We start from the raw sequence: 26,550 nt of genomic DNA on the forward strand, positions 1-26,550 counted from the left end.
TGTAGGGGGTGTGTGGGGAGTAAGGGGGGGGGGGCGAAGGGGGTGTGTTGGAGAAAAATCCTGGACTCGAACCTATGGACGCTCGCTTCCTAGTCAGGCGTGCCACCACCGCTCCATCAACAAATAAATATTTTTTGCAAAGCAAGATAACAGCAAACAGCAAACAGGAATGTGTTGACACCGTGACCACAAACAACCGCAAATCATTAACCGTGTAACAGCGCTGAACAAGCGGGAATGTAACCAAAAATGCAACAAACAACTCATCAACCGCACACCGTGCAAGTCCAACTGCACTGCTCATAAACTGGGAAAAGTGGGTGTCAAAATTATGCATTACAGGTATAGTTAATCTTCAGACATATATTATCTCTTATCTGTGTGGACTGCACACATAAATCACAGTGAAACTTATCACACCGAAAATGAGTAGGTAATAAACTCTTGCTGTTGGTGAAAACAATACAAAAACCTTTGCTACATCCCAAAAAATCATCCCAAGAGAGTTTTTATAATTGTCATCATATACCAAAGACAGAAAAGAAAAAAAAGGACATGAAAACGTTATCACAACCATACTGCATGAATGAAGCATCTGTAACTGGGAATACCAAGAATTTCTTCTATGGTGAAACATTGCCATCAAGCTCAACAAAATAACATAAACTAGCCGTCTCACCCATAATCCAAAAAACAAAAACAAAACAACAATGTAAAGATCAAAACTGAACAAAATTGCAGCTGAACCTCAACCCAACAAAACAAAAATCACAGCAAGAACCAGCCGCCGTGGCGAAGTGGTTAGCATCGTGGACTGACGGCTGGGAGGACGCGGGTTCGAATCCCAGAGGAGGTGGGTTTTTGGCCCGTGGCTGGCTCCTACCCAGAGTTGAGTGTGCTGTGGGCTTAAATGGGGAGACTGGGACCACACAGCCGAGTGTCATCCACTTCAAGGATGCGTCTTTGGGTGTGTTGCTCTAATTACCTGACTAACACTGCAAGTGTCTGTATCTCTCGGGCCTGGTTAATGCCGGGATACCATTATGACAGGAAGCGTAGAGTACATCCCTGTCATGCAGTCCGAAACCAAAATGGACCTCCATAGCAACATCACCATTGTCATCGTCATCCTCCTCCTTCATCATCATCAATATAAACAAAACAGTCTCAAAGTCTGTGGCTTTTCATGCCCTGCTCTAATGGTGACCTCAGTTTCGATAACCCTCCACTTCTGTGCTTTGGTTGAGTCCTGCCAATGTCTTCAGTGTCAGCTGATTCATGGGGGGCTGATGTTTGAGGGACATGGTGACGGTCTCCACTCTGGGAGGGACACTCACTCAGTCTGGCTCAGCAACTAAGCTATTATTGTCGTTATTAGGAGGGCTTAGTAGGTGGTGTCCTAAGTACGTTGAACCAGAACAGGCACCACTGAACCCCATCGAAGTGACTCAGCAGCAGTGCAGGGTCTCCTCTGGTGTGTGGCCTCCTGGCGACCTAACATCTACGGTTCCCTACAGACTGCCGACGCTGGGACTGTGAAGGACGAACCCAGGTGTGGCCGTGTATGGGGGAATCTAAATGAGCGGTGTGGGAGTAATGCCACTGAAATGGTGCAGATGATCAGGCAGGAAAAAAAAAAAAAAATCCCAGCAAGGCACTAATGGACTGTCTGGCCTCCTTCCCTTTGTGTTTTCACTGTCAACAAATCAAATTTTCAATACTCAACATCCCGTCTCTTTTAAAAAAAAACTGAACAAATAATTAAAACTGATGCCAGCAATATCCCATGATTCATGGAAATAATAAACAACTTTCCTAACCACCTCAAGGGCTGAACATGGTCAAGACCTGACTGCTGAGATTTCAAAAACACCGTAAAAAAAACTTACACAATTTTTTTTTTTTTTTTTTTTTAGAAGACCACAGTTCAACAAAAAAAAAGAGAATTTTTTTTTAACACACTGCAGTTCAACAACAACAACAAAAGTTAACAGATCGCAGTTCAACAAAAGAAACAATAAATTTTTTTTTTTTTTAAAGCATACGAAAAACACCCCCTCACACAGACAACACCCCACTATTCCTGGCGGACACAATGATAAACTTCCAGATGAACACCTCACCCTCAAAGGGAGTCAAGGCAGCCAAGTTGGATCGCTGCCCCTAGAACGAGGCGCCCTTCACAAAAAACGACACACATCACCCCCACCCACCATCCCCAAACCTCACACTGGCAACACACCACCACTAAATCCTCGAAGGACACATTTAATCAACAACTTCCTCGGGTCAACCTCCAAAAAATCCCCCAAGCTGCAGGACTGAAGGAAGTCAAGGTGGGAGTGCTGTCCCCTGGACAGGCCGTAGTTCACACCACACAAAAAAATAAACAAAAAACACAATGAGCAAAAAACAAACCCACAACCCCTCTCCCCCCTCCCACCCCGACCCTCACTCTCCCCAGCCTTACACAGGCAACATCCCACCCACCATTACCTCAGAGGCCACAAAGAAGGACTTGCAAACAGTGGCAACACCCCCATCCACACCACCCACACCGCCACCACCATTGCCGCTAAAGGAGGTCAGGTCAGAGTACCGCCCCTTGGAAGGTCATAGTCCACAAACAAACAAAAACACAATAAACAAACAAAAACACAATAAACAACAAAAACAAAAAAACACACCAAAAAAACCCCCTGGCACAACCCCACCCCATCTCCACCCTCACACAGGCAACACCCCACCATTCCTCGAGGACACAAAGAAGGACTTCCGAACAGTGGCACCCCCACCACCACCACCACCACCACCGATGCCCCCGCCAACACTACCACCACCACCACCACCGCCGTTAAAGGAAGTCAGGTCAGAGTGCCTCCCCTTGGACAGGCCGTAGTTCAATATCCCAAGCACCACCAGGAGGTTCCCGGCCCACCACACAGCTGTCTTGCCCTCGTCCTGCACCACCACGGCGATGCACGTCTGCAGCAGCGACTTGGCGTTGATGCTCATATGGTGGGTCACGGGCGAGGTCAGGCTGATGACCTTGACCGCCGTCCACCCCACCAGGAGCCGGAGGACCCCGGCCCCTACGAGCTGCCACCAGGCGGCGGCGCTGATGGCGTGCTGCGGGGAGCCCAGGAGGGCGGAGTGGAGCTGTCCCGTGGTCAGCAGAAGGGGGAAGAGGACCACCACCGTGTTGACGTTGTTAATGAGCGACAGGTTGAGCGCGTTGCCCCGCACCTGGGGTTTTCAACAACAAATTTTTATTTTTTTTTTTTTTTTTATTTTTTTATAGATGGATAGAAAATGCATCAATAAACAGATATGCTTTTTTTGTGGTTTTTTTTTTTTTTTTTAATGTTTAGCAAAAGTCTTAAAATAAGCACTTTTTTCCCCCTTTTAATACTTTTTTTTCTCTCTTTTTTGATGGATAGAAAATGCATGCATTTTTATCATCAATAAACAGATATACTTCTCTTTTATTTTGTTTAGATGTCTGGCAATAGTCTTACGACAAGCACATTAAAAAAATATATATATATATTTTTGTTTTTTTTTGTTTTTGGGATATACAATAATTTTATCAATAAACAGATATACTTGTTTCCCTTACAACAAGCACATTAAACATTCTCTTGCTTTCATTTTTCATCAGAAAACAGATATACTCTTTTAAGATCTTGCAACAGTCTTACAACAAGCACATTAAAAAAAAAAATCTTTTTATATGGATACACAATACATTCTTATCAATAAACACATATACTTTTTCGACTCTCTTGTGTAAACAAAGTGAGGCTATGTTATAACCCAGTGTTTAGTCTATGTGTGTGTGTGTGTGTGTGTGTGTGTGTGTGTGTGTGTGTGTGTGTGTGTGTGTGTGTGTGTGTGTGTGTGTGTGTGTGTGTGTGTGTGTCTGTGTCTGTGTGTATGTATGTCTGTGTGTCCATGGTAAACTTTACCATTGCCATTTTCTCTGGATATACTTTGTCTGTCAATACCAAATTTAGCTTAGAAATAGTAGGAAAAAAATCTTCACAGTCATACCAATAAGAGTTTGTAAGTCTCTCGAATTTAGCTGTGTTCCTGGTATCATTAACCATTTATTTCGTTGAGGCCATTTCCAGGAATCCAAAAACACCCTATTACTGCAATCCAGTTGCAGCAGCATTGGTGATGCTTAGTGAGTAGACGGCATGATCTCGATTTTCTTGTTCACAATTAAATGGAAAGAAATACAAATTCTGGACATGACACATACAGTGACACAGACTACATCATCAACGTGTTTACTGCATATGAATCTTTTAAAGTGGATACTCAATTAACTAGAATGAACATAAAAGAGAAACGGAATCAACTGTGTCGTTCTTTCCCGGCAGGTGTAACTAAACTTGTACATCTATCTAGATCCAGAGAAAAATGTCTAAATGTTGCAGTGTGATTACGGCGATAGCCACGTCTCCTTTACCATGGTCTTTAAAGAATTTTTAATTGTCCTTACTGAATTTTTAAATGCCCGAGATACACCAAAATATTATGATTTAAACAGCATCATCACTTCAAATACCGCAATTGATTTATCGCTTTTAAAAAAGCATGCTTAAATGTTAATTTTTGGACATCATTCATGTGAGCATGTTCACATAGAGAAATGTGTAAAATACAGCGAGTCAGCAAGCGAATATGTGCATGTGCCAGTAAGTGTGTGTGTGTTCACGTTGAGAAATGTAGAAAATATAGCGAGTAAGTGAGTGAGCAAATATGTGCTGTGTGTATGTGTGTGCCTGGTGACACTGAAAACCGTAGAAAATATGTCCAGTGAGTGAGTGAACGAGCGAATAATAAGTGCTGCGTGTGAGTATGTGTGTGCCTGTTCACTTTGAGAAACGTAAAAAATACACTGAGTGGGTCAACATTGAGAAATATAGAAAATATATTGAGTAAGTGAGTAAATGAGCGAATAAGTGTTGTGTACAAGTAACTGTGTGCCTGTTCACTTTGAGAAACGTACAAAATACAGTATAATAATAATAATAATGGTATTTATATAGCGCTGAATCTTGTGCAGAGACAAATCAAAGTGCTTTCGCACCAGTCATTCACATGCATGCATAACTCTAAAACTGTAGAAACTAAAGACAAGGAAGAGGCAGGCAAGGGAGGCTATTTTGGGAAGAGGTGGGTTTTAAGGCCAGACTTGAAAGAGCTCAGTGTGGAGACTTGACGAAGCGAAAGAGGAAGTTCATTCCAATTGCAAGGTCCAGAGACAGAGAAAGAACGGCGGCCAACAGTCGAGTGTTTGAATCTGGGTATGTGTAAACAGAGTGGATACGAGATGGTGTGTAGAGGTGAAGGCAGCTGCAGAGATAGGAAGGGGCAGTTTTGTGAATACATCTATAACATAGAGTGCTGATCTTGTACTTTATTCGGTGTGAGACGGGGACTGAATGGATGAAGCAGGCAAACCAGACAATAGAGAGTTACAGTAGTCAAGGCGAGAGAGAATGAGAGAAACGACAAGTCTAGATGTTGCGTCAGTGGACAGATATTTCCGGACGGCACTGATGCACTGCAGTTGACAGTAGCAGGACTGACATGTCTGACTGATAAATTTTTGCATGGACAGTGTACTGTCAAGGGCAACACCGGGGTGGGTGAACGTTGAGAAAGGTGAAAACTATAGTGAGTGGGTGAACGTTGAGAAAGGTGGAAACTATAGTGAGTGTGAGAAACGTGGAAACTATAGTGAGTGGCTGAACACTGTAAACTATAGTGAGTGTGAGAAAGGTGGAAACTATAGTGAGTGGGTGAACGTTGAGAAAGGTGTAAACTATATTGAGTGGTTGAACATTGAGAAAGGTGTAAACTATAGTGAGTGGTTGAACGTTGAGAAACGCAGAAAATACAGTGTGTGGGTGAACACTGAGAAACAGAAAATATAGCAAGTGAGTACGTAAGTGCTGCAATCGAGTATGTGCCGCATACGTGAATGTGCATGCATGTGTGTGTATGTGTGCATGTGTGTGTGTGTGTGTGTGTGTGTGTGTGAATGTGTGTGCGCGTGCCTGAGTGCATGCTTGCATGTGTGTGTGCGTGTGTGCATGTGTGTGTGTAAATGTGTGTTAGTCACCCCCCACGCCCCTGAAATCCCCCCTTCCAACCCCCCCCCCCCCCGCCCCTCCCACCAACCTTCCCCACCACCACCCCACCTCTCCCACCTGCTTGTCGGCCCGCTTGATGAAGATGCCGTTGAGCGCGGCTGCCATGCTGGCAAAGAGGCCGTAGGCCACGCTGGCCCACGACAGACTGCTGACCAGCATCTCCTGGTCCACGCTCACCATGAACCCCAGCAGGATCAACGTGCAGGAGAAGAGCACTCTCACCGAAACCTTTGCAGCAGCAGTAGAAGAAACAATAATTAAAAAAAATATTAATGTAGCGATAAGAAAACTCTTTTGGGGGAGCTGGACATCAAAGAGGAAGCACCCCCACCATCATCCATCAAAACAATGAAGATTGTTACAAATGATAACAACCACAATATAATAATCATAATCATAATAACAACACGCAGGCACACACACGCGTGCACGCGCGAGCGCGCACACAAAACGATGCATGCGCGCGCACGGGCACACACGCAACACACACACAGTTGTTACACTCTGAATGTAATAGTATCTTACCCACATGTTTTTCTTTTTACATAATAATTGATGTGTACATGGTGATAAGTGAAGGGTGTGTCAGTTGGGTTTTTTTTGTTGTTGTTGTTGTTTTTTGCTGACGGGCATTTTATTTTAAGTGAGCCAAAAGAACATTTTCTGTTTTTGGTTGAAGCAGATAATAAAGTATTTTGAATTGAACTGAATAATAAAAAGAAAGAAAAAACAAGTTTATTGATATAGTGCCTGATCAACTTATTTTGCTCTCAAGTGTTTTACAGTACAATAGTCCCAGTACACCGACGGATACGCCTGTCTGCCTACTCATCCGTCGGACCGACGGGAGACTCCATAAGAATCAGTCCCAGTACATATTAAGCTCATCGTCCATAGCAAACTATATATATAATGAGTCGTATATACACATGTATGCATCCACAATCTATAATAATAACAATGAAAACAAAAACAACAACAACAATAATAATAATCTTTCTTCTTGATAGTCCATCAGTTTCGATGACAACAGCTTGCTCAGCTTATCTGTTGTGGACTAATAATAATAATGATAACCATGATAATGACGATGACAGTAATAATAATACAAATGAATATCAATAACAACAATAATAATGATAATAACAACAATTATATATACATATATATATATATAGAGAGAGAGAGAGAGAAACACACACACACACACAAATACACACACACACACACACACACACACACACACACACATATATATATACATATATATACAGAAAGAGAGAGCAAGATAGACAGACAGACTGATAGATAGACAGATAGATTGATAGATTGATAGATAACAACAAGAACAATCATCATCATCATCATCATAGTGATGTTGATAATAACAAAAATATTAATGAGAAGAAAAAAAAATTACAATACTAATAACAGTAACTAATAATAACAACAGCAACAAGTGGAGTATTGGCCTGGAGGTAACGCGTCCGCCTTGGAAGCGAGAGAATCTGAGCGCACTGGTTCGAATCACACCGGCAGTATTTTCTCTTTTAAACTGTGACTATTGCTGTGCTTCATATCTTTATCACTCCTCTTGGACATTAATCTTCTAAAATCTCAGGAGACAGACTGTTCAAGCTCTCATCATATTTCTTGTTCCCCTGAGTGTGGCCATGTGTGGAGTGATGGCGTAGAGGTAACGTGTCCGCCTAGGAAGTGAGAGAATCTGAGCGCGCTTGTTCGAATCACGGCTAAGCCACTGATATTTTCTCTCCCTCCACTAGACCATGAGTGGTGGTCTGGACGCTAGTCATTCAGATGAGATGATAAACCGAGGTCCCGTGTGCAGCATGTGTTTAGCACACGTAAAAGAACGAACCCACGGCAACAAAAAGGGTTGTCCCTGGCAAAATTCTGTAGAAAAATCCACTTCGATAGGAAAACAAACAAAATTACAGGCAGAAAACAAAGAAAAAAAAAGAAAAGGTGGCGCTGTCAGTGTAGCAACACGCTCTCCTTGTGGACAGCAGCCCTGAATTTCACACGCAGAAATCTGTTGTGACAAAAAATGAGTACTACAAATAATAACAACAACAACCAAACCCCCTCTGACCTTGACCCCCAGAGCAGGCGGGTGAAGAGGACGGTGAAGACAAGGGTGGAGGAACGAGCCACCTGGTAAAAGTCCACGCCAATGTTCCTCAGCAGCAGGTTGTTCATGACGATGATGCCGATGAAGGTGAAGGTCATGTACAGGACATCACTATGCACAAAGGTCACCAGCGGAATGTCAATGTCAAGGCCGGGAGAGCGGGGTCGGAGGTAGCGCTTGACGACCACCGCCACGAAGACGGTGATGACGGAGAAGAGGCACTGCGCCCAGGCGATGAAAATGGTCAGGTCCTGGTCTGGAAACAGCACGTCAGACCATGAATCTTGGACCAATATTTGAATCAGTCATGGCACCTGGTGGGTAAAGGGCAGAGGTTTTTCCGATCTCCCAGGTCAACACATGTGCAGACCACCTGATTGTGCCTGAACCCCCTTTGTGTGTGTATGGGCAAGCAGAAAATCAAATATGCACATTAAAGATCCTGTAATCCATGTCAGCGTTCGGTGGGTTATGGAAACAAGAACATACCCAGCATGCACACCCCAGAAAACGGAGTATGGCTGCCAACATGGCTGGGTTTCAATGGTTATACACCAAAAACCCACTCATGTACATACGAGTGAACGTGGGAGTTGCAGCCCACGAACAAAGAAGCAGAGAAGAAGAATCAGTCCATGTTCCTGGTCTGGAATAAACGCGTCAAGCCATTAATCATGGACCAATTTGTGAATCCGTTAATGGCCCTGGTCTAGGATCAGCGCATCACACAACCAACATTTTGCCCAAACTGTGCATCAGTTAATGGTCCTGGTCTGGAACCAATGCGTCAAACAATGAATCATGGATTAATCTGTGAATCCATTAATGGTCCTGGTCTGGAACCAATGCGTCAAACAATGAATCATGGATTAATCTGTGAATCCATTAATGGTCCTGCTCTGGAATAAATGCATCAAGTACTGACTGATGGATTAATCTGTGAATCCATTAATGGTCCTAGTCTGGAACCAATGCATCAAACAAATGAATGATGGATTAATCTGTGAATTAATTTTGACCAAACTGTGAATCAGTTAATGATTCTGGTCTGAAATCAACAAGTCAAACAATGAATCGTAGAACTATCTATCAATCAGATACCATATTTTACAGACCACAAGGGCCTTTGTATCATAACAATACATAAGGCCCAGCACATTAAAAAAAAAATCACATGTAAAGAATGTTGAACAAAAGCAAATAAAGATCAAAAGTGAAAAAAAAAGAAAAAAAGATCAACGTTCAAACAATCAAAACAAACTTTGTTCCTGGAGACAAGATCAAGAAGGTGAAAAAAAAAAAAAAAAAAAAAAGGCAAGGCAGCATGCACTCAGAATGTGTAAAAAAACAAACAACACAGTAACTAACAGAGTTGTCCCTGGCAAAATTCTGTAGAAAAGTCCACCCTGAAAATTAAAAAACAAAACAAAAAAACTTGCAGCAGACAACAGAAGACATACACACACACACACACAAAAAAAAAAAAAAAAAGAAGAAGAAAGAAAACAGCGTTGATTGATTCCATTCAGAGAAATCTGTCGCGACAATGACAAGAAAAATAATACAAGAAAAATACAATACATTACAACACCAAGTATTTCTCTAAACGAAAAACATCCAGTCATCCAACAGCCTCAACATGGTCCAAGGGAAGCAACTGTTGAAACAAAATTCCATGCTGCTCTTTAACTGGCATCAGCAAAGAAATCATAGGCACAAGTACTGAGTTGCTTTGCATCAGCGTGTCTCATACACAAGCTGAAGGAGGACTATTTTTTGACAACACAAGCCACCTCTCTTCTTCTTCTTTTCTTCTTCTTCTTCTGCGTTCGTGGGCTGCAACTCCCACGTTCACTCGTATGCACACGAGTGGGGTTTTATGTGTATGACCATTTTTACCCCGCCATGTCGGCAGCCATACTCCGTTTTCGGGGGTGTGCATGCTGGGTATGTTCTTGTTTCCATAACCCACCGAACGCTGACATGGATTACAGGATCTTTAACGTGTGTATTTGATCTTCTGCTTGCATATACACACGAAGGGGGTTCAGGCACTAGCAGGTCTGCACATATGTTGACCTGGGAGATCGGAAAAATCTCCACCCTTTACCCACCAGGCGCCGTCACCGTGATTCGAACCCGGGACCCTCAGATTGACAGTCCAACGCTTTAACCACTCGGCTATTGCGCCCGTCTACACAAGCCACCAAAATGATTCACAAGCTAAGGATCAGGGTTCCATGGGCCTTTTTCAATCACCAGGGCAGTGGTTTCATATGCACTGTTTCTATGGATAAGTTTAGCAAAGCAGCGCTCAATGTGAGAGGGGAGAGAGAAAAAGGCGTTTGTTGTGGCTGAAAGAGCCAGACCTGTGTGGCCCCTTGTCCAGAGCGATCTGGGCTCGATTCTCTCCCGATCGCCCAAACGAGCAACATAACCTTGCGTCCTGTTGGAAGCCATGACACCATACAAAGCAAGATCGTCCACAAAAAAACAATAGCTTGATGGATATAAAATGCAAAAAAAAAAAAACTTAGCCACTTGAAAGCACAGGTCTTGGATGTAAGATAGCTGCCAGAAAAAGAGGGCACTCTATAGGCAGGCACAGGGGAGGTAACCTTCTGGGGAGGAGGTAACTTGGTGCACCTTGTTTCTTTTTCTCCCCATCTCAAGGGGTGGGTAGTTTGCCCAGGACAGGGGCTCAGACCCCTGCCGGAGTCTGCACCAGTGGGTCACGGTACAGTATGTGTAATTAAATCAGAAATTAAGGTTAAAGGTCCCATCGCCTTTTACAGTCACCAGGGTGGTGAATTTATATCCACTGTGTCTAGGGCTAAGCACAGGAAGGCAGGGAGCCAAATCCTCGTCTTCCTCTGCTTGTCTTTACCTCCCCCTACCAAAGTCAGGGACCCGTTCACACCTAGGTGGAGCGAGGAGGAAAGCAGGTACAGTGCTTTTCCCCAAGGACGCAACAGCATGCTTCTTCTTCTTCTTCTGCGTTCACTCATATGCACACGAGTGGGCTTTTACGTGTATGACCGTTTTTACCCTGCCATGTAGGCAGCCATACTCCGTTTTCGGGGGTGTGCATGCTGGGTATGTTCTTGTTTCCTTAACCCACCGAACGCTGACATGGATTACAGGATCTTTAACGTGCGTATTTGATCTTCTGCTTGCATATACACACGAAGGGGGTTCAGGCACTAGCAGGTCTGCACATATGTTGACCTGGGAGATCGTCAAAATCTCCACCCTTTACCCACCAGGCGCTGTCACCGTGATTCAAACCCGGGACCCTCAGATTGACAGTCCAACGCTTTAACCACTCAGCTATTGCGCCCGACGCAACACCATGCTGAAATTGGGGCTTTGAACCCCCATCACTGGTGAACACTGGATCACAAGTCCAATGCCGATCCGACTTGATACAACACAACGCCCAAAGGAGGCACCACTGCGCTTGGACAAATCCATGTACGATTCACCACATCTGCCAGGCAGATGCCTGACCAGCAACATAACCCAACGTGCTGAGGCAGGCCTTCCAGTGCATGCATGTATATTTGTGTAGAACTGTGCAAGGAGATGAAAAGAGCAGGCAAGGCCTGGAACTAAATCGGCTGGCTCGCTTAAGATTGAAACGACTGGAGAAAATTTGTTGGCGCCTCACGCTCCGGCTGCAGCAAGCGGGATAAAGCAACAGCCGAGTGGTTAAAGTGTTCAACTTTCAATCTGAGGGTCCCTGGTTCGAATCTCGATAAAAGCACCTGGGGTGGAGATTTTTCCAATCTCCTAGGTCAACATAAGTGCAGACCTGCTAATGCCTGAACCCCTTTCGTGTGTACAGGTATCCAGAAGATCAGATATGCACGTTAAAGATCCTGTAATCCATGTCAGCATTTGGTGGGTCATGGAAACAAGAACATATCCAGCATGCAGACCCCTGAAAATGGAGTATGGCTGCCTACATGGCAGCGAAAATAAACAAAACGGCCATACACATAAAATGTTACGTTTCTGTCTAAGTATGCATGTAGTGTGTAAAATGTTACGTGTCTGTCTAAGTGTGCATGTGGTGTGTGCCTGAAATCTGATTGAAGGACACAGGAAACGAATGATGAGCGCCCAGTGGCAGCCGTCAGTCGGCTCTACCCCAGGTAGGCAGCAAGTGGTGCAAATGACCTCATGTTTGTACAGCCCTTAGAGCTTGGTCTCCGACCAAGGACAGGCGCTTTATAATTGTCCGTATCATTCATCCATCATTTGGTCAAAGGGCTTTTCAGCATCAAGCACTTTCTGTTTGGAATTCTCTTCCTCTGGATCTCCGACACTCACCAACTCGGTCCTCTTTCAAAAGTAAACTGAAAACCCACCTGTTCAAAACGGCCTTTAGATCTCTGTCTCCTCCCACCTCTCCTCCAACCCTCTGCACTCCGCTTGTATCCCCCCTCCACTGTAGTATTCCTGTGGTGTGTGGGCTTGCGAGTTCATGTTTAAGCATGCATGTGCACATGCGTGTGTGTGTGTGTGTTTGTGTGTGTGTCTGTGTGTCTGTGTGTGTTGTGCTTTTTTCCTGCGTTTATTCATATACTGCAATTTGTAGCATTACATCGGTGAATATATGTTTTCCACTTCTATGACTTCATGTGGTCTTGTGTGGTATAACACACTGTTATATATGTACCGTTTCATGTGAAGTGCTTAGAGCCCAGCTATGGGGAGTTTGCGCCATATAAGTACAATACATTATCATTATCAATATATACATCCTGTTTCATGTGAGGTGCTAAGAGCCCGTTTATGGGAATTTTGCACCATATAAATGCAATGTATCATTATCAATATATACGTCCTGTTTTATGTGAGGTGCTTAGAGCCCACCTATGGGGAGTTTGCGCCTTGTAAGTACAATATCTCATTATTATCATCAAGTGCGCAAGTGTGCTGGTTCCGGGTTCAAAACTGACGTACCGTCGTGCTGAGCGGACAAGAGCTGTTTGTTGACGAAGATGAGGGAGATGGCCAGGAACCAGTGACACAGGATCACCAACACCACGCGGGGCTGTAGCACCTCGCTCAGAGTGCGGGCTGCCGCCATCTTGGCTGCGGGCTGATGGGAAGCCGCCGCTGGCTGCTAAGCACTCCTCGATCTCTGCTGCTGCTGTTTCTTTGGCCCGGGATCATGTCAGCGAGGGAAGCTGCTGACATGAACACACAATACAATGCAATGGAATGCTGTATAATGCAATAAATCCAATACAATACAACTTTATTCATCCTCCTGGAAATCCAACTATGCAGGAAGCTGTTGACAGGAACATACAATACAACACTATAAAGTACAATACAGTGAAATGCAATACATTAAATCCAATACAATTAATCCAATACAATACAATACAATCAGTCCAACACAATACAATACAATCAATCCAATACAATCAATACAACTTTATTCATCCGCCTGGAATTTCAACTGTGCATCCACAGGCTCACATAACACTCATATAACATGATCTCTCAAACTGCAGTCGAGTCTAACACACAGAAATAAACGTGACCAAGGTTAGACAAAGTGGTCAAAAAGTAAAATATATTATGCTAAATATACACCAGTAAGTAATGAAAAACAGCAGCTTGATTTATCATGTGATAAAATATATATGTATACAAATTATATAACTAATATGTTCTGAGTATACAGTATCAGAATTTAAAAAAAACAAAAAACAACAACACTGCCATAAATATATCATCATAATTTCTCAAAGCATGTGTGTGTGTAAGTGTGTGTGTGGACACGCGTGCGTATGCATGTGTGTGTCCATCTGTGAGAGAGAGCGACAGGTTTATACTGGAGTTTTTGTCGTTCTTTTCTTTCTTGGAAGCTCAAAGCCACCCCCCCAACCCCCAGCCCCAGCCCCACAGCCCCCTCCCCCACCCCAGACTTTTGCAGCTGTACGTGCAGTGAATTAATGTTCACACAGGAAGGCAGGGCAACTGTTTTAACCTTCCCTGGCTGAAGTCAGACACCCATACATCCCTGGGTGGAGAGAGAGGAAAACCAAAGTGCCTCCACACCAACCCAACCCCTCCCCTCACCACCCCACTCACCCCCCTCCACAGCCCCCAAAAGAACACAGCAACAAGCCAATGGAAACAGGGCCTTCAAACTCTCTGATCACCGGTGAACACTGGATCAAAAGTCCCTACCCACGCCTTCGCTGATTCTGCCACGACACCCCTGTGTTACGTCATGCAAGCTTGGGCACTGAGATATTCGCCACAGAGAAATCATCAACATCATTGTCACAAACTTCCTTATTGTTGTTGTATAAAAACAAAACACTGAGTGTGAGCCTTCGTCCGATTTCAGTATCTCTGTAATGATAAGTCATAGCAGAAGATGCAAGGGAGATAACAGATCTTCAACCTTCACCCTTAAATAGGTCAATGGGGTGAAGCCATTTCCCTCCCCCTGGCATGGAAGATGGAAGCATGCGCTGCAACCTGACAAATACATTCTACGTCCAAAACCAATCTTGCTTGTCAAGCGTTTGTATGGTAGTTGGTATACTCAGTGAATGCCACATGGAGGCAGTGGTGGGATCAACTCACTCAGTACGACCAGTCCTCTCTTCTCCTCCACACAGACCCCTCGGATGTCCAGTGGGTGTCTCAATGACCCAACCTTTTGCTTCCGTCGTCAGAACTGTGGTATTCTTTGTCAACATTCACCTCTTCAGTATAAGAGCCTTCCGCTTGCAATATTTTGATGATGGTAATTGGGGTGAAATGCTGTTAACGTCGTCTCTTTCGCCGTTCCTATGGAGAGAGTTAATATTAAACCATTCTGATGAACAATTACATCTGGCTTAAGACTAAGAAGGTACATGCAGATAGGCTTGTTTGTGTTTTGTTTGTGTTGTTTTTTTCTTTAACTGGAGCAGGAAAATACCTCCTCCACTCCCACACCCCAACCCTCCACTGCTTTAACCAGTGGAGCTTGTGTCCAAAGAACAGCAACTGATCTCATTCAGCCCTGCCACTGAAGGTTGAAGTGTGTGTGTGTGTGTGTGTGTGTGTGTAGGTGTGTGTGTGTGTGTGCATGTGTGTGTGTGTGTGTGTGTGTGTGTGTGTGTGTGTGTGTGTGTGTGTGTGTGTGTGTGTGTGTGTGTGCGTGCGTGCGTGCGCACATGTCATTTTTAGTAATCCATATCCTTTTTTTCTTGGATGTTTTCATTTGTTAACATTGTTGTGCAATACCCTATTGTCTTAACATGAGTATGTGTGTGGGGGGGTTAGTATATCGTCAGCTATTGGGAATTCTTATTTGACTAGTTTTAATCTCTAATGTTGCGCATGATTTTATGCCATGTTTACAATGAGCCTGTGATTGCACAACTTAATTTCCATGTGGATTAATAAAGTGTTTTTGATTTGATTTGATTTGATTTGATCATCATTCTCCGCCTAATATCAATATGGTATAACGTCAAAGGCTTACTGCACGGTAAGTGGTCAAAGAAATTATGATGGACTCTTGCAGCATATTGGACCCAGACAATGACAAAAAAAATTGACTCAAAATTCATCCAATAATTCTTGGGAAAGTGAAGGAGAAGAAATTCGCGACCGATCTGGACAAAGTGGCAGACATTTGAATCAAGGAGATAACCCACAACCTTCTAAACTGACAGAAGCTGACATTTCACTATCATTGTTTTCAATCTAAAGTTACAAGTCGACTGTTGAAACTTCAGCAACTTGTGTCAAAATCACATTTCACTCATCATGTAAAGTTTGGTAGCTTTTGGTTGAAGTGGTTGCTGTAAATAAGTGCCTAAAGTGAAGCACCCCTCCATGTTGATGCAACCAGGCCACAACGTGCCATGCTGGGAGGGGTAGCACAAGCAGAGGACCCTAACAGGCTGAAAGGGTTAAAACCTGTTAATTACAGTGTACAGCGCTGTATGCAAAAGTACAATCCCCCCCCCACACACCCCCCCCCCCCCACCCCCCAAAAAAATCAAACACACACACACCAAAAAGACATGATTCAGAATGGCCTTCTGTTTTCCCCCTTGCCGCCCCATAACAGAAATTTGAACCGTGCTTTTACAAAACTGCAGCCCTGCATTAGTGGTAGTGACTTGGACAGTGATAACAGGGTGCGGCTTATCCTGCTTTCTTATTTTCTCCTATTTGTGCATTATCCTTCTTCCTGCTCTACTGCTTTTCATGGTGCAGTGGTGTGGGTGTCGTCGCTAAAAAAAACCCCATAAAAACCCAGAGAACCCTTTGTGAAATTCACGAGCAAAAATAAATTGTATGCAGACACATGCATACATGAACACACACGCACATGCACATGCATGTGTGACCATAAATACACACATGGAATAAATACACACAGAGAGAAAAACATGCATTACACACACACACACATTCAGGAATCTCAGGGGAAATTAAAAAAAAGAAAAAGAAAGAAACCTGAACAGCACACACATATGCTGAAAAGACCAAATCAAACTGATAACCAACTGTTGATAATATACATATGCTCACCCCCCCCACCCCCCCACCCCCCTGCAAAAAAAAAAAAAAAAAGACCAAAAAAACCCCAACAAATTAATCTAGAGAAGCTGGTAGCTATATAAACACTGTCAGTGTGATGTCACAGCACAAAAACAATTGTGCATCACACCTGATCTTCTGGCTTCTCACATACCCTGGTCCGATTCTCAGACCCTTTTCTCTAAGTTTAATTTTCAGACTGTTATGTAATCCAATACCGATTAAGTATTGTCCCAACATCAAGTACATTTGTCTTGGTGACGTTACAATTAAACTTATCATCTTCCACTGCTGGTTAAAGGTGCTTTACTTTCATGAAATATGTCATCTACACTTACTGTCACTGACAGCACTGATCTTGTTTGCTTTAATATTTACTTTTTATGGTCACATTATCAGTTGTTTCTTTTGCTAAGTTGATGAAGACCATTTTTGCAGAAGTCCATAAATCAGTTTTCTTTCATTTGCACTTCTATTAATCCCAAATGCTCATCTTCTATTCCCTACTCCATCGATCCTGTTTCCCCCCCTTCCCCCCATCCCCCATCAACTCACCATGCAACTCCATCCACCCCCCCCCCTTCCCCCCGCCCCCCACCTTCTCCTGGACACAACCTGACACCACCCCTATCCAACCTCTCCTATCTTTTCTTTTTCTTTTCTGGTTTCAAAAGATGATGTTCACATGTGAACATTAATTCTCAAATTGGATCATGTGTACAATCAGCAGCATGTGTGACAGGGAGTGAGGGACGTTCAACGGTAAGTGCCCTGCGATTTATTTCGTCTTTTTTTTTTTTTTAAATAACACTTTTGTTTAATTATTACACTGCACAAAGAACAGAAGCATATACGATGAACAACAGAAAAATAATGAAAATGTGCATATTTGGTTTTGTATGTGCATATTTGGTTTTGTATTTCTTTATCACAATATTCTTGTATATATATATATGCATTTTGTTGTTGTTGTTGCTCTTCATCTGCTTGTTTCTTCTCTCTCTCTCTCTCCCCTATTTTTTTCTTTCTTTTCCCTTCTCTCTAATTTTTTTTAAAATTATTATTTTCATTGATGGCTTGATGTAAAAAAAGCAATTGTTGCTTATTCAATTTACCATCATGAAATAAAATCTTGACTTGACTTGACCTGGAGAATATCAACGTTGAAACTGCCATAGACAAGTATATTATTGTCTTTGTTACGGTTGATTTTCTAATCGTATAACTATAAGCGCGCGCGCGCACACACACACACACACACACACACACACAAACCAACCAAAAAACAACAATAACAACAACAACATACAAATTACTGATAGGTCACACGATGATACATTGAACAGGAGCAGTGTTAATCGTCAGAACACATATAAAAGCAACAGTGTTGGCAACAGGGCAAATTCACACATTTTCAAGGTAGAATCAAGTACTATAGGTACAACATTTCCTTTGGAAAACTTAGTACCAGGGCAGAAAAAAATCACCTTCAACAAGCTTTTGGTATGTATACCATCTTATGTAAAATTCAGATCGTTATAACTCCATTTATTCACTTTAGTTGAGATTCTCACTTTTAGGGTTTTTTTAAATTTTTATATGTTATGTTGTAATATTGAAAGACAGTGCTTTTCATATACTGCTTACATACTTTGCACCACAAAGTAATTTCTCATTGGAGATAATAATGTATTCTGTATTCTGTAACAGAATGCCTTCCTTCTTTCATACCTGCATGCCATGGATGTTCAACTCGGCTGCTGTTTGCGTACGCTGCATCGTTTTCCCAGGACTCCCAAGTGCACAGAGGACCTGTGACGCACACAAGTCTGTGATGCAATTATTCATGGATAACAATAATAATAATAATAACGGATACTTATATAGCACACTATCCAGAAATCTGCTCTAGGTGCTTTACAAAAACGCTTTTGTTAACATAAAACATCATATCTATGTTACATACACACACCAAAATGTGACTACACACACACACACACACACACACACACACACACACACACACACACACTGCATACATACATTTTAACATACATGTGTATCTAACAGCTACCCTAACACATACGCACACATAGGCAGGCACAAACTTACAAAAACACACACACACGCACACACAATACACATTCATATACATGCATGTAGTTATGTACACCATCATGGCCTGGCTTCGCTGACGAAGATCTAGGAAGGGCGTTGTCCACGTCTCATGCAGGCACGCTCATGGCTGACAAGGCCAATGCGGGAAAAGCAGAGTCGGCCGCAGCGGTTGCAAGGGAAAGTCTGGTCTGGGTTCGCGGCTGCAGCGTCGTGGTTCTTCCTCCTTCTGCGTTTGTCCTCAAGGCTGGCCCTGCGGTTGTTTTCGAAGGAGGAGACAGCTTGGTGGATGGTGCGTCGCCAGGTCTCTCGATCAGCGGCTACTGCGGACCACTGGCGATGGTCAATGTGACAGGCACCGAGAGCTTTCTTCAAGGAGTCTTTGTATCTCTTCTTGGGTGCTCCTCTGTCACGGTGGCCAGTGGACAGTTCGCCATACAGCGCGATCTTGGGCAGGCGGTGGTCCTCCATCCTGGACACGTGCCCTGCCCAACGTAGCTGGGTCTTTAGCAGCACTGCCTCGATGCTGATAGTCTTTGCCTGCTCCAGGACCTCGACATTTGTGATGTAGTCACTCCAGTGGATGCTGAGGATGGTGCGAAGGCAGCGCTGGTGGAAGCGATCAAGCAGTCGTATGTGGTGCCGGTAGGTGACCCAGGTTTCGGAACCATACAACAGGGTGGGCAGTACAACAGCTCTGTACACGCTGATCTTTGTGTCTTTCTTCAGGTGTTTGTTGTTCCACACTCTCTTGTACAGCCTGCCGAATGCGCTGTTTGCCTTTGCAAGTCTGTTGTCGATCTCCTTGTCAATCTTGGCGTCAGACGAGATGGTGCAGCCTAGGTAGCTGAACTGGTGGACCGACTTCAGCTCTGTCTCACCGATGTTGATGTGAGGAGCGTGGAATTCTTCCTGTGGGGCAGGCTGGTGGAGAACTTCCGTCTTTTTCAGACTGACTTCTAGGCCGAAGAGCTGCGCAGCCTCTGCGAAGCAGGACGTTATACGCTGCAGGGCCGCTTCTGTATGGGCGACGAGGGCAGCATCGTCGGCAAACAGAAGCTCTCTGATGAGTTGCTCCAGTGTCTTGGTGTGGGCCTGTAGCCGCCTCAGGTTGAATAGGCTGCCATCAGTGCGGTATCTGATGAAGATACCGTCGTCGTCGCCAAGATCTTCAGTGGCCTGTTGGAGCATCATGCTGAAGAAGATCGTGAAGAGGGTCGGCGCGAGGACACAACCTTGTTTCACTCCATTTCCAATTGGGAAGGGCTCCGAAAGGTCGTTGCTGTGTCTGACCTGTCCACGCTGTTCCTCATACATACATATGTATACACACATACTAACATAGTCAAGCACAGCTAACGCAAAGGAAGTGGACCTGCCACAATTGAACTTATTGCTGAGGGAAAAGGTGAGTTTTGAGACGAGATTTAAAAGATACGAGGGAATCAGAATGACGGAGGTTATCAGGGAGCTTGTTCCACGTCTTTGGCGACTGAAAAGAAAACGATCTGTGTCCATAGGTCTTACTTCTGACGTGAGGTATCCTGAGAAGTTGAGTATCAGAGGAAGAATGGAGCTGGCGAGACGGGGTATAGATATGGATGAGTTCAGAAAGATACTTGGGGCCAGATCCGTTGACTGCAGAAAAGGTCAGAGTGGATAGCTTATAGTCTATTCGATCAGAAACAGGCAACCAGTGGAGAGACTGAAGGAGAGGAGAAACATGGATGCAATGGCGAATCAAATCATGAACATTAGCATTCTTTCCCTCACTCACTGACACTGAATTATTACTACTTCTTTGTTTTCTTCCCCCAAAAAATTATATACTGATTTTTATTATCATTTTTAAAAATCTTTTTTTTTCATTTTTATTTTTATTACATATATATATCATATAATTTTTTTTTTCTCAAGGCCTGACTAAGTGCATTCGGTTCTGCTGATGGTAAGGCATCTGCTTAGCAGATGTGGTGTAGCGTATATGGATTTGCCCAAACGCAGTGAAGCCTCCTTGAGCTACTGATACTGATACTGACACTGAATTCAGTGCTTTGGGCTTCTGTGCTGTGCTGTGGAGGCAGAACACCTGTTATTATCTTTATCATTCTTATTGAAATTTTCATTCCTTATTAACTTATTGATTTTTCTGTTTTCATTTCATCTCAACTGTGACTCTCCTTCCTTTACTACAAAAATAAATCTAATATATATATGTGTGTATATATATATAATATATATATATATATATATATATATATATATATATATAATCATTTTCACACACACATAACACACACATACCACACACACAGCACAACACAACACACACACACACAGAGGGAGAGAGAGAGAGAGATATGTACATTTCACTATGAAAGAGAGAGAGGGAGGGAGGGAGGGAGGGAGAGGGAGGGAGGGAGAGAGAGGGAGAGAGAGAGAGAGATCTATACATCTTTCCTATGAGGAGAGTGTGTGAGAGAGAGAGGGAGAGACAGAGAAAGAGGGAGAGACAGAGAGAGATCTACACATCTGTACTATGGGAGAGAGACGAAAGACAGAGAGATGGTAAGACAGAGAGAGATGTACACATCTATACTATGAAGGAGAGAGATAGACAGAGAGAGATGTATACAGAGACAGAGATCTATACATTTATACTATAGTATATATATAATGCAAGGTAAAGCCTGCAACTGCTTGCACCATGACTAAACATATCAATGTCACAAATCCACCCAGAGCAGCTAGTGCAATATTCAACAACATTCACTAAATAACCAGTAAATGGCCAAATTATGTCGATTAAACTCATTTCTCTCGGTACTGGTCCATCTTCCCACATCAAGGCGAGTCAATATTGTTTTTCTCCAGGTGGTACACTGAATAAGCTACAACTGCTTTTGATTTTTCTTACTTTTCTTCATCACACCATCTATACAGAAAAGAAAATGTAGATCTGAAAAGAAGAACAGTACACACATTTTGTGTACAACAGTGGTGTTATAATGAAATATGCAGTTGCACACACACACACACACACACACACACATATATATATATATATCTTACATATGCATATGTATGACAGATGCTCACATACCTCACTCAGCCCATTGCACACACACACACACACACACACACACACACACACACATTCTCACATATAACACAGTACAATGTGCACACACGTCACAAATAATGAATGAAGAAGTTGATGTATGTTGGAACTAATGTGCATGTTGCAGATAGTTAATGAGCTGCTCTTTTTTTTTTCATGAACATGTTTTTAATCCCTAGTGAGCGGGGGATCATTCCATAAATTTCCAACAGAGTACAGGAAGCTAAGTTTGTAACAGCTGTTTCTTGGTCTAGGACAAGATCATCAGAAGTAATGAGGATATCAACTAAAATCTGTAACTTGTATAAGACAAGACTATCACAAGTAATTTGAGTCAAGATGATGAGTGAGGGTATTAACTGTTATACATGCAACATGGCAATATTATCAGAAGTAAACTTTGTGAGGGTTGGGGGTGGGGACATTAACCATAAATAATACAGGCAATAATTCTCAGACAAGGCTATCACAAGTAATCTGAATAATGTTTTCAAGTGTGGGAGCATTAATAAAAATACAGACAATAATCTATGACACAAGATTGTCATAAGTAATCTGTTTCAGGATCAAGATGGGATTTATTAACTGTAATACATGCAATGACTCATAAGACAAGACAATCACAAGAAATATCAGTAAAGCTCAAGAGTGGGATTATTCATAGACAATTATTTATAATACAAGATCATCACAAGTAATCTGAGAATCATGGATTGAGGTATTAAATGCAATACAGGCAATGATTCATAAGCCAAGACTATCACAAGTAATCTGAGTAAAGCTCAAGAGTGGGTGTATTAACAGGCCATGATTTATGATACAAGATCGTCAGAAGTAATCTGATCAAGGATAAGGATGTGGGTATTCACAAAAAAATAGTAATACAGTCAATAATTCATACAGCAAATCTTTTCATGGGTTATCCAAGTAAAAGATCAAGAGAGGGGGCATTAACTACACAATACAGGCAATAATCTATGATACAAGATTATCAGAAGAGATCAAGTTGGGGTGCAGGGTTGGGGCATCAAGTATGATACAGTCAATATCAGATGGGTGTGTGGCGTATATTGGTAGAGTGTAACAGATAGAGAACTGCAGGGTAAAGGAGGGGGATGTTAAAGGATCAGGGGGGCGGGTACCGGGTGGGGAGGGGAGGGGCAGTGGACTAAACATTACGGGTACCGGGTGGGGAGAGGAGGGGCGGTGGACTAAACATTACGGGTACCGGGTGGGGAGAGGAGGGGCGGTGGACTAAACATTACGGGTACCGGGTGGGGAGAGGAGGGGCGGTGGACTAAACATTACGGGTACCGGGTGGGGAGAGGAGGGGCGGTGGACTAAACATTACGATGGTGGAATTGTGGTAACTTCTCACTCATCCATTATGTAATTCACTATTTTCTTCTACAAATTAAGTGCCACTGTCTGCAATGAATGAGTCATTAACAACTGAATTTTTGTACACTTTAAAAGCAATATAATTTATATATCTCTGCTTTCCTTTGTTTTTTTCATCAGCTTTTTATTTTTATTTTTTTACAGATTATATAAAACATTTTTTTAATCTGTTGTTGTTTTCATTTACAGGCCTGTTTAAAAACAAATATTGCCATTTTAACTAAGTGTCAGTTGATTTCACTTCTGTTATTGAATTTCAATATGCAGTTATGTCATTCACATTAAATTCTGCATCCGGTATGATATGCCATCATACATGTGTGTGTGTGTGTGTGTGTGTGTGTGTGGTCACTGTTTACATGTATGTGAACATTTATGTATGTTTATATACATGTACATGTTTCTCTGTGCATGGTGAAGTGAAATGTGCTTGAATGAATCACCTCTCTCTCTCTCTCTCTCTCTATATATATATATATATATATGTATAGTGTGTATATGTGTGTGTATTTCCACTTAACTTGTAACAGTGTAACTGATCTTTCAAATAACAATTAAATTTGACAGTTGTGATGTTCATGTTATTCATGTTGATCTGTTCAATACTGTTTGCTAATAATAAACTGCATTTACAGTTCAAAACATTTGTAAGTTGCTTTCCCACCAATCAAGAACTGTCATAATCCAGTGGTTTGATTTTTAATGCTCAAGAGGCAGTTATTTTTCTGTTGTTGGTGGGTGGTTTTTTGTTTTTTTTAATGGGTGTTTCAGTTATTTATGAACAAATTAAAGTCTAAACTGTTCATGGGGACTTCACACTTGGGAGTACAGATGTGGGGTGTGGGGGTGGAGGGAGGGTAGGGAGGGCATGGGGCTAGGGTGCAGATTGGTGAAATTCACTGAGTCAGCTTCACAAATTGAAACAAATGCTGCACTCCTATTACAGTATCTGACATGATCTCGACTCCTCTGACCCAATCGTGAAAACGTTTCAACCTTCTGTTTTCCTCTAATAAGGTCATCAGGTCATCATAATCTTCACCTCAACGAAATCTAAACGTACTGTGAATCACTGACCGATTGACGTGTTATATGATAGCAAGTTCTTTGTTTCTTAATCTTATCAATCGTATTTCGGTGGAGTACGTCACTGGTAGTAGGCTGTACTAACGGGCAGAATCTTTTCAACAAAAATATAGGTGGTCGTGACAAAAATCGAACAGGATGAGAGGAGAATTACAACTATATTCTACAGGAACACACACACTCTCCCACACTCCATGCACACTTGCCGGAAACCGCATAATCATTAAATTAATTAATCATCAAACTACTAGAACCAACGTGGTAACCTTCGTTTCAGCGTGTTCAGAGGGGCGTTTCCTGTCCAACATGCTCTCAGGACATGACTTCGTCATTTACAGCCACTACATTTCCGCTTTGTGGGTCATGATTCATCACTCAGCTACGTTATGTCCGCCGCCCTAAAAATACAAATCGTTTTCTACAGAAAAAGATGATATCATGGTGGACAGTCGGGACTCCCCCTGTGAAAACCTATCAAAGCCTTCGTGGGCTCAAATACCGATCGGTCACGGACCAATCGCGGAGCATGTGACAAGTCCGTGTTGTTTTCTTGGGAACCGGAGGCGTGTTCAGCACAGTGAGTCACAAATGTGTAATCCTGGTGGTGCGGCTATGCTGCACGGAACAAAATTTTGAGTCAAGGGAGACCACTCTCTACCTCGCCAGATTCACCCACCCTCCCTGGTCACTCCCTCGCACATATCAGCCTCATTCATGAGTCACCGCGAAATGCTTTGCAACCCCGAACGCCGAATCGAAGTGCATGTCTGATCGATTTTTGTGCTGACCTCGACCTCTCACGCAAGGGTCTGGGTTTTGCAGGGATGAGGAAACCGTCATTGGAGACAGATTTCACGGTCGTGCACTTTTTACCGTTCAGAGGTAATAGGTCAACTACTCCTGTAGGCTTGAGCTGCAGGTCTACGTATGACTACTCTCCGGTTCATGAGTCGAGCCCGGCTTTTTTTTTTTTTTTCCTTTCTTTTATTTTTCTCCCGGCAAACGGGATCATGTGGGGGATATTTTCGAGTCACTCTTGCACGACACGTGCATGATTATGTTTATGTCTGGGCGGGAATGACGGGATTAAAAATTTAAAAAAAAGTGGCGGGGTGGGGGGAGGTGTGGAGTGTCGATATTGCAACCTCGCAATGCATATAGAGTCCCGGCATGCATCCGTTGTTGCACTTGGCGAAAGTTTGTTCCCGGCAGACAGATTCCGCACGTTTCAACGTAGGAATTTGACCTCGTTTACCGCGCTGATAAGTAAGTTTTACTCCTCCCTTCTCTCTGAGCAATGATGCTGCAAAACTTCGCTGTTGCACATCTTAAGCTCAGTGCGTCCCTCCCCCCTCCCCCCTGTCCCCCTCCCGCGATTGCAACATATAGGCTATGATTATATACATGCAAGATATATATATATATATATATATGAATACATATATGTGTGTGTGTGTGCAGACAATGATGATGAAACATGATCAGCTTGCACTTGCGCAAGTAACAATGCAAGCCAGGCAGCATATATATTATATATATATATATATATATATATATATACTATATAACAGAACAAAGTGATGCTTAATCAGTGATTACAGTTGTTACTATTCCATCGCAACAGACACGGACGGATATACAGCTAACAAAACGATGGAAGAAAAAAAAGAAGAAGAAGAATAAAATAAAGCACAGAACTGAAACATACTTTAAAAATCCGCCGTTCATATTCTTCTCATTTAACTTGAATATATGCATACAACAGCAGGACGATACATAATTATTTATATCTTTAAAAAAAAACAAAAGAAACCAAAAAAACTGACGGATAATTAGGCGGCTGTCACGTGTCTGTGCGTGCGTGCACTGCGCGCGTGCGCGGTCACGTGTGTGTGTCACGGTATCATGCAGCGCGGTCACTGCTGTGC

General features: G+C 42.8%; 1 protein-coding gene across 1 annotated transcript; it reads right to left on the reverse strand.

The window, feature by feature from the left end:
* Positions 1 to 2,058: 2,058 nt before the first annotated feature.
* Positions 2,059 to 24,985, reverse strand: LOC143302017 (GDP-fucose transporter 1-like). The gene is made up of 9 exons (XM_076616503.1): positions 24,889 to 24,985; positions 18,631 to 18,711; positions 13,294 to 13,520; positions 8,308 to 8,578; positions 6,590 to 6,625; positions 6,228 to 6,387; positions 2,734 to 3,246; positions 2,497 to 2,604; positions 2,059 to 2,163 (listed from the first exon to the last, which is right to left on the reverse strand). The coding sequence occupies exons 3-9, from the start codon at positions 13,418 to 13,420 to the stop codon at positions 2,059 to 2,061; spliced, it is 1,320 nt and encodes a 439-aa protein (XP_076472618.1). The 5' UTR covers positions 13,421 to 13,520; positions 18,631 to 18,711; positions 24,889 to 24,985.
* Positions 24,986 to 26,550: the final 1,565 nt, after the last annotated feature.

The sequence above is a fragment of the Babylonia areolata genome, chromosome 28 (genome assembly GCF_041734735.1).
Source record: "Babylonia areolata isolate BAREFJ2019XMU chromosome 28, ASM4173473v1, whole genome shotgun sequence".
NCBI classification, from domain to species: Eukaryota; Metazoa; Mollusca; class Gastropoda; order Neogastropoda; family Buccinidae; genus Babylonia; species Babylonia areolata.

What these genes read in the sequence shown, in the direction of transcription:
- LOC143302017 (XM_076616503.1), bottom strand. Translation starts at nt 13,420, where the DNA reads ATGGCGGCAGCCCGCACTCTGAGCGAGGTGCTACAGCCCCGCGTGGTG. An exon ending in CTTGTCCGCTCAGCACGACG is followed by an intron (nt 8,579 to 13,293) that starts GTACGTCAGTTT and finishes TGCTGTTTCCAG; the next exon opens with ACCAGGACCTGACCATTTTC. An exon ending in TCAAGCGGGCCGACAAGCAG is followed by an intron (nt 3,247 to 6,227) that starts GTGGGAGAGGTG and finishes TGAAAACCCCAG; the next exon opens with GTGCGGGGCAACGCGCTCAA.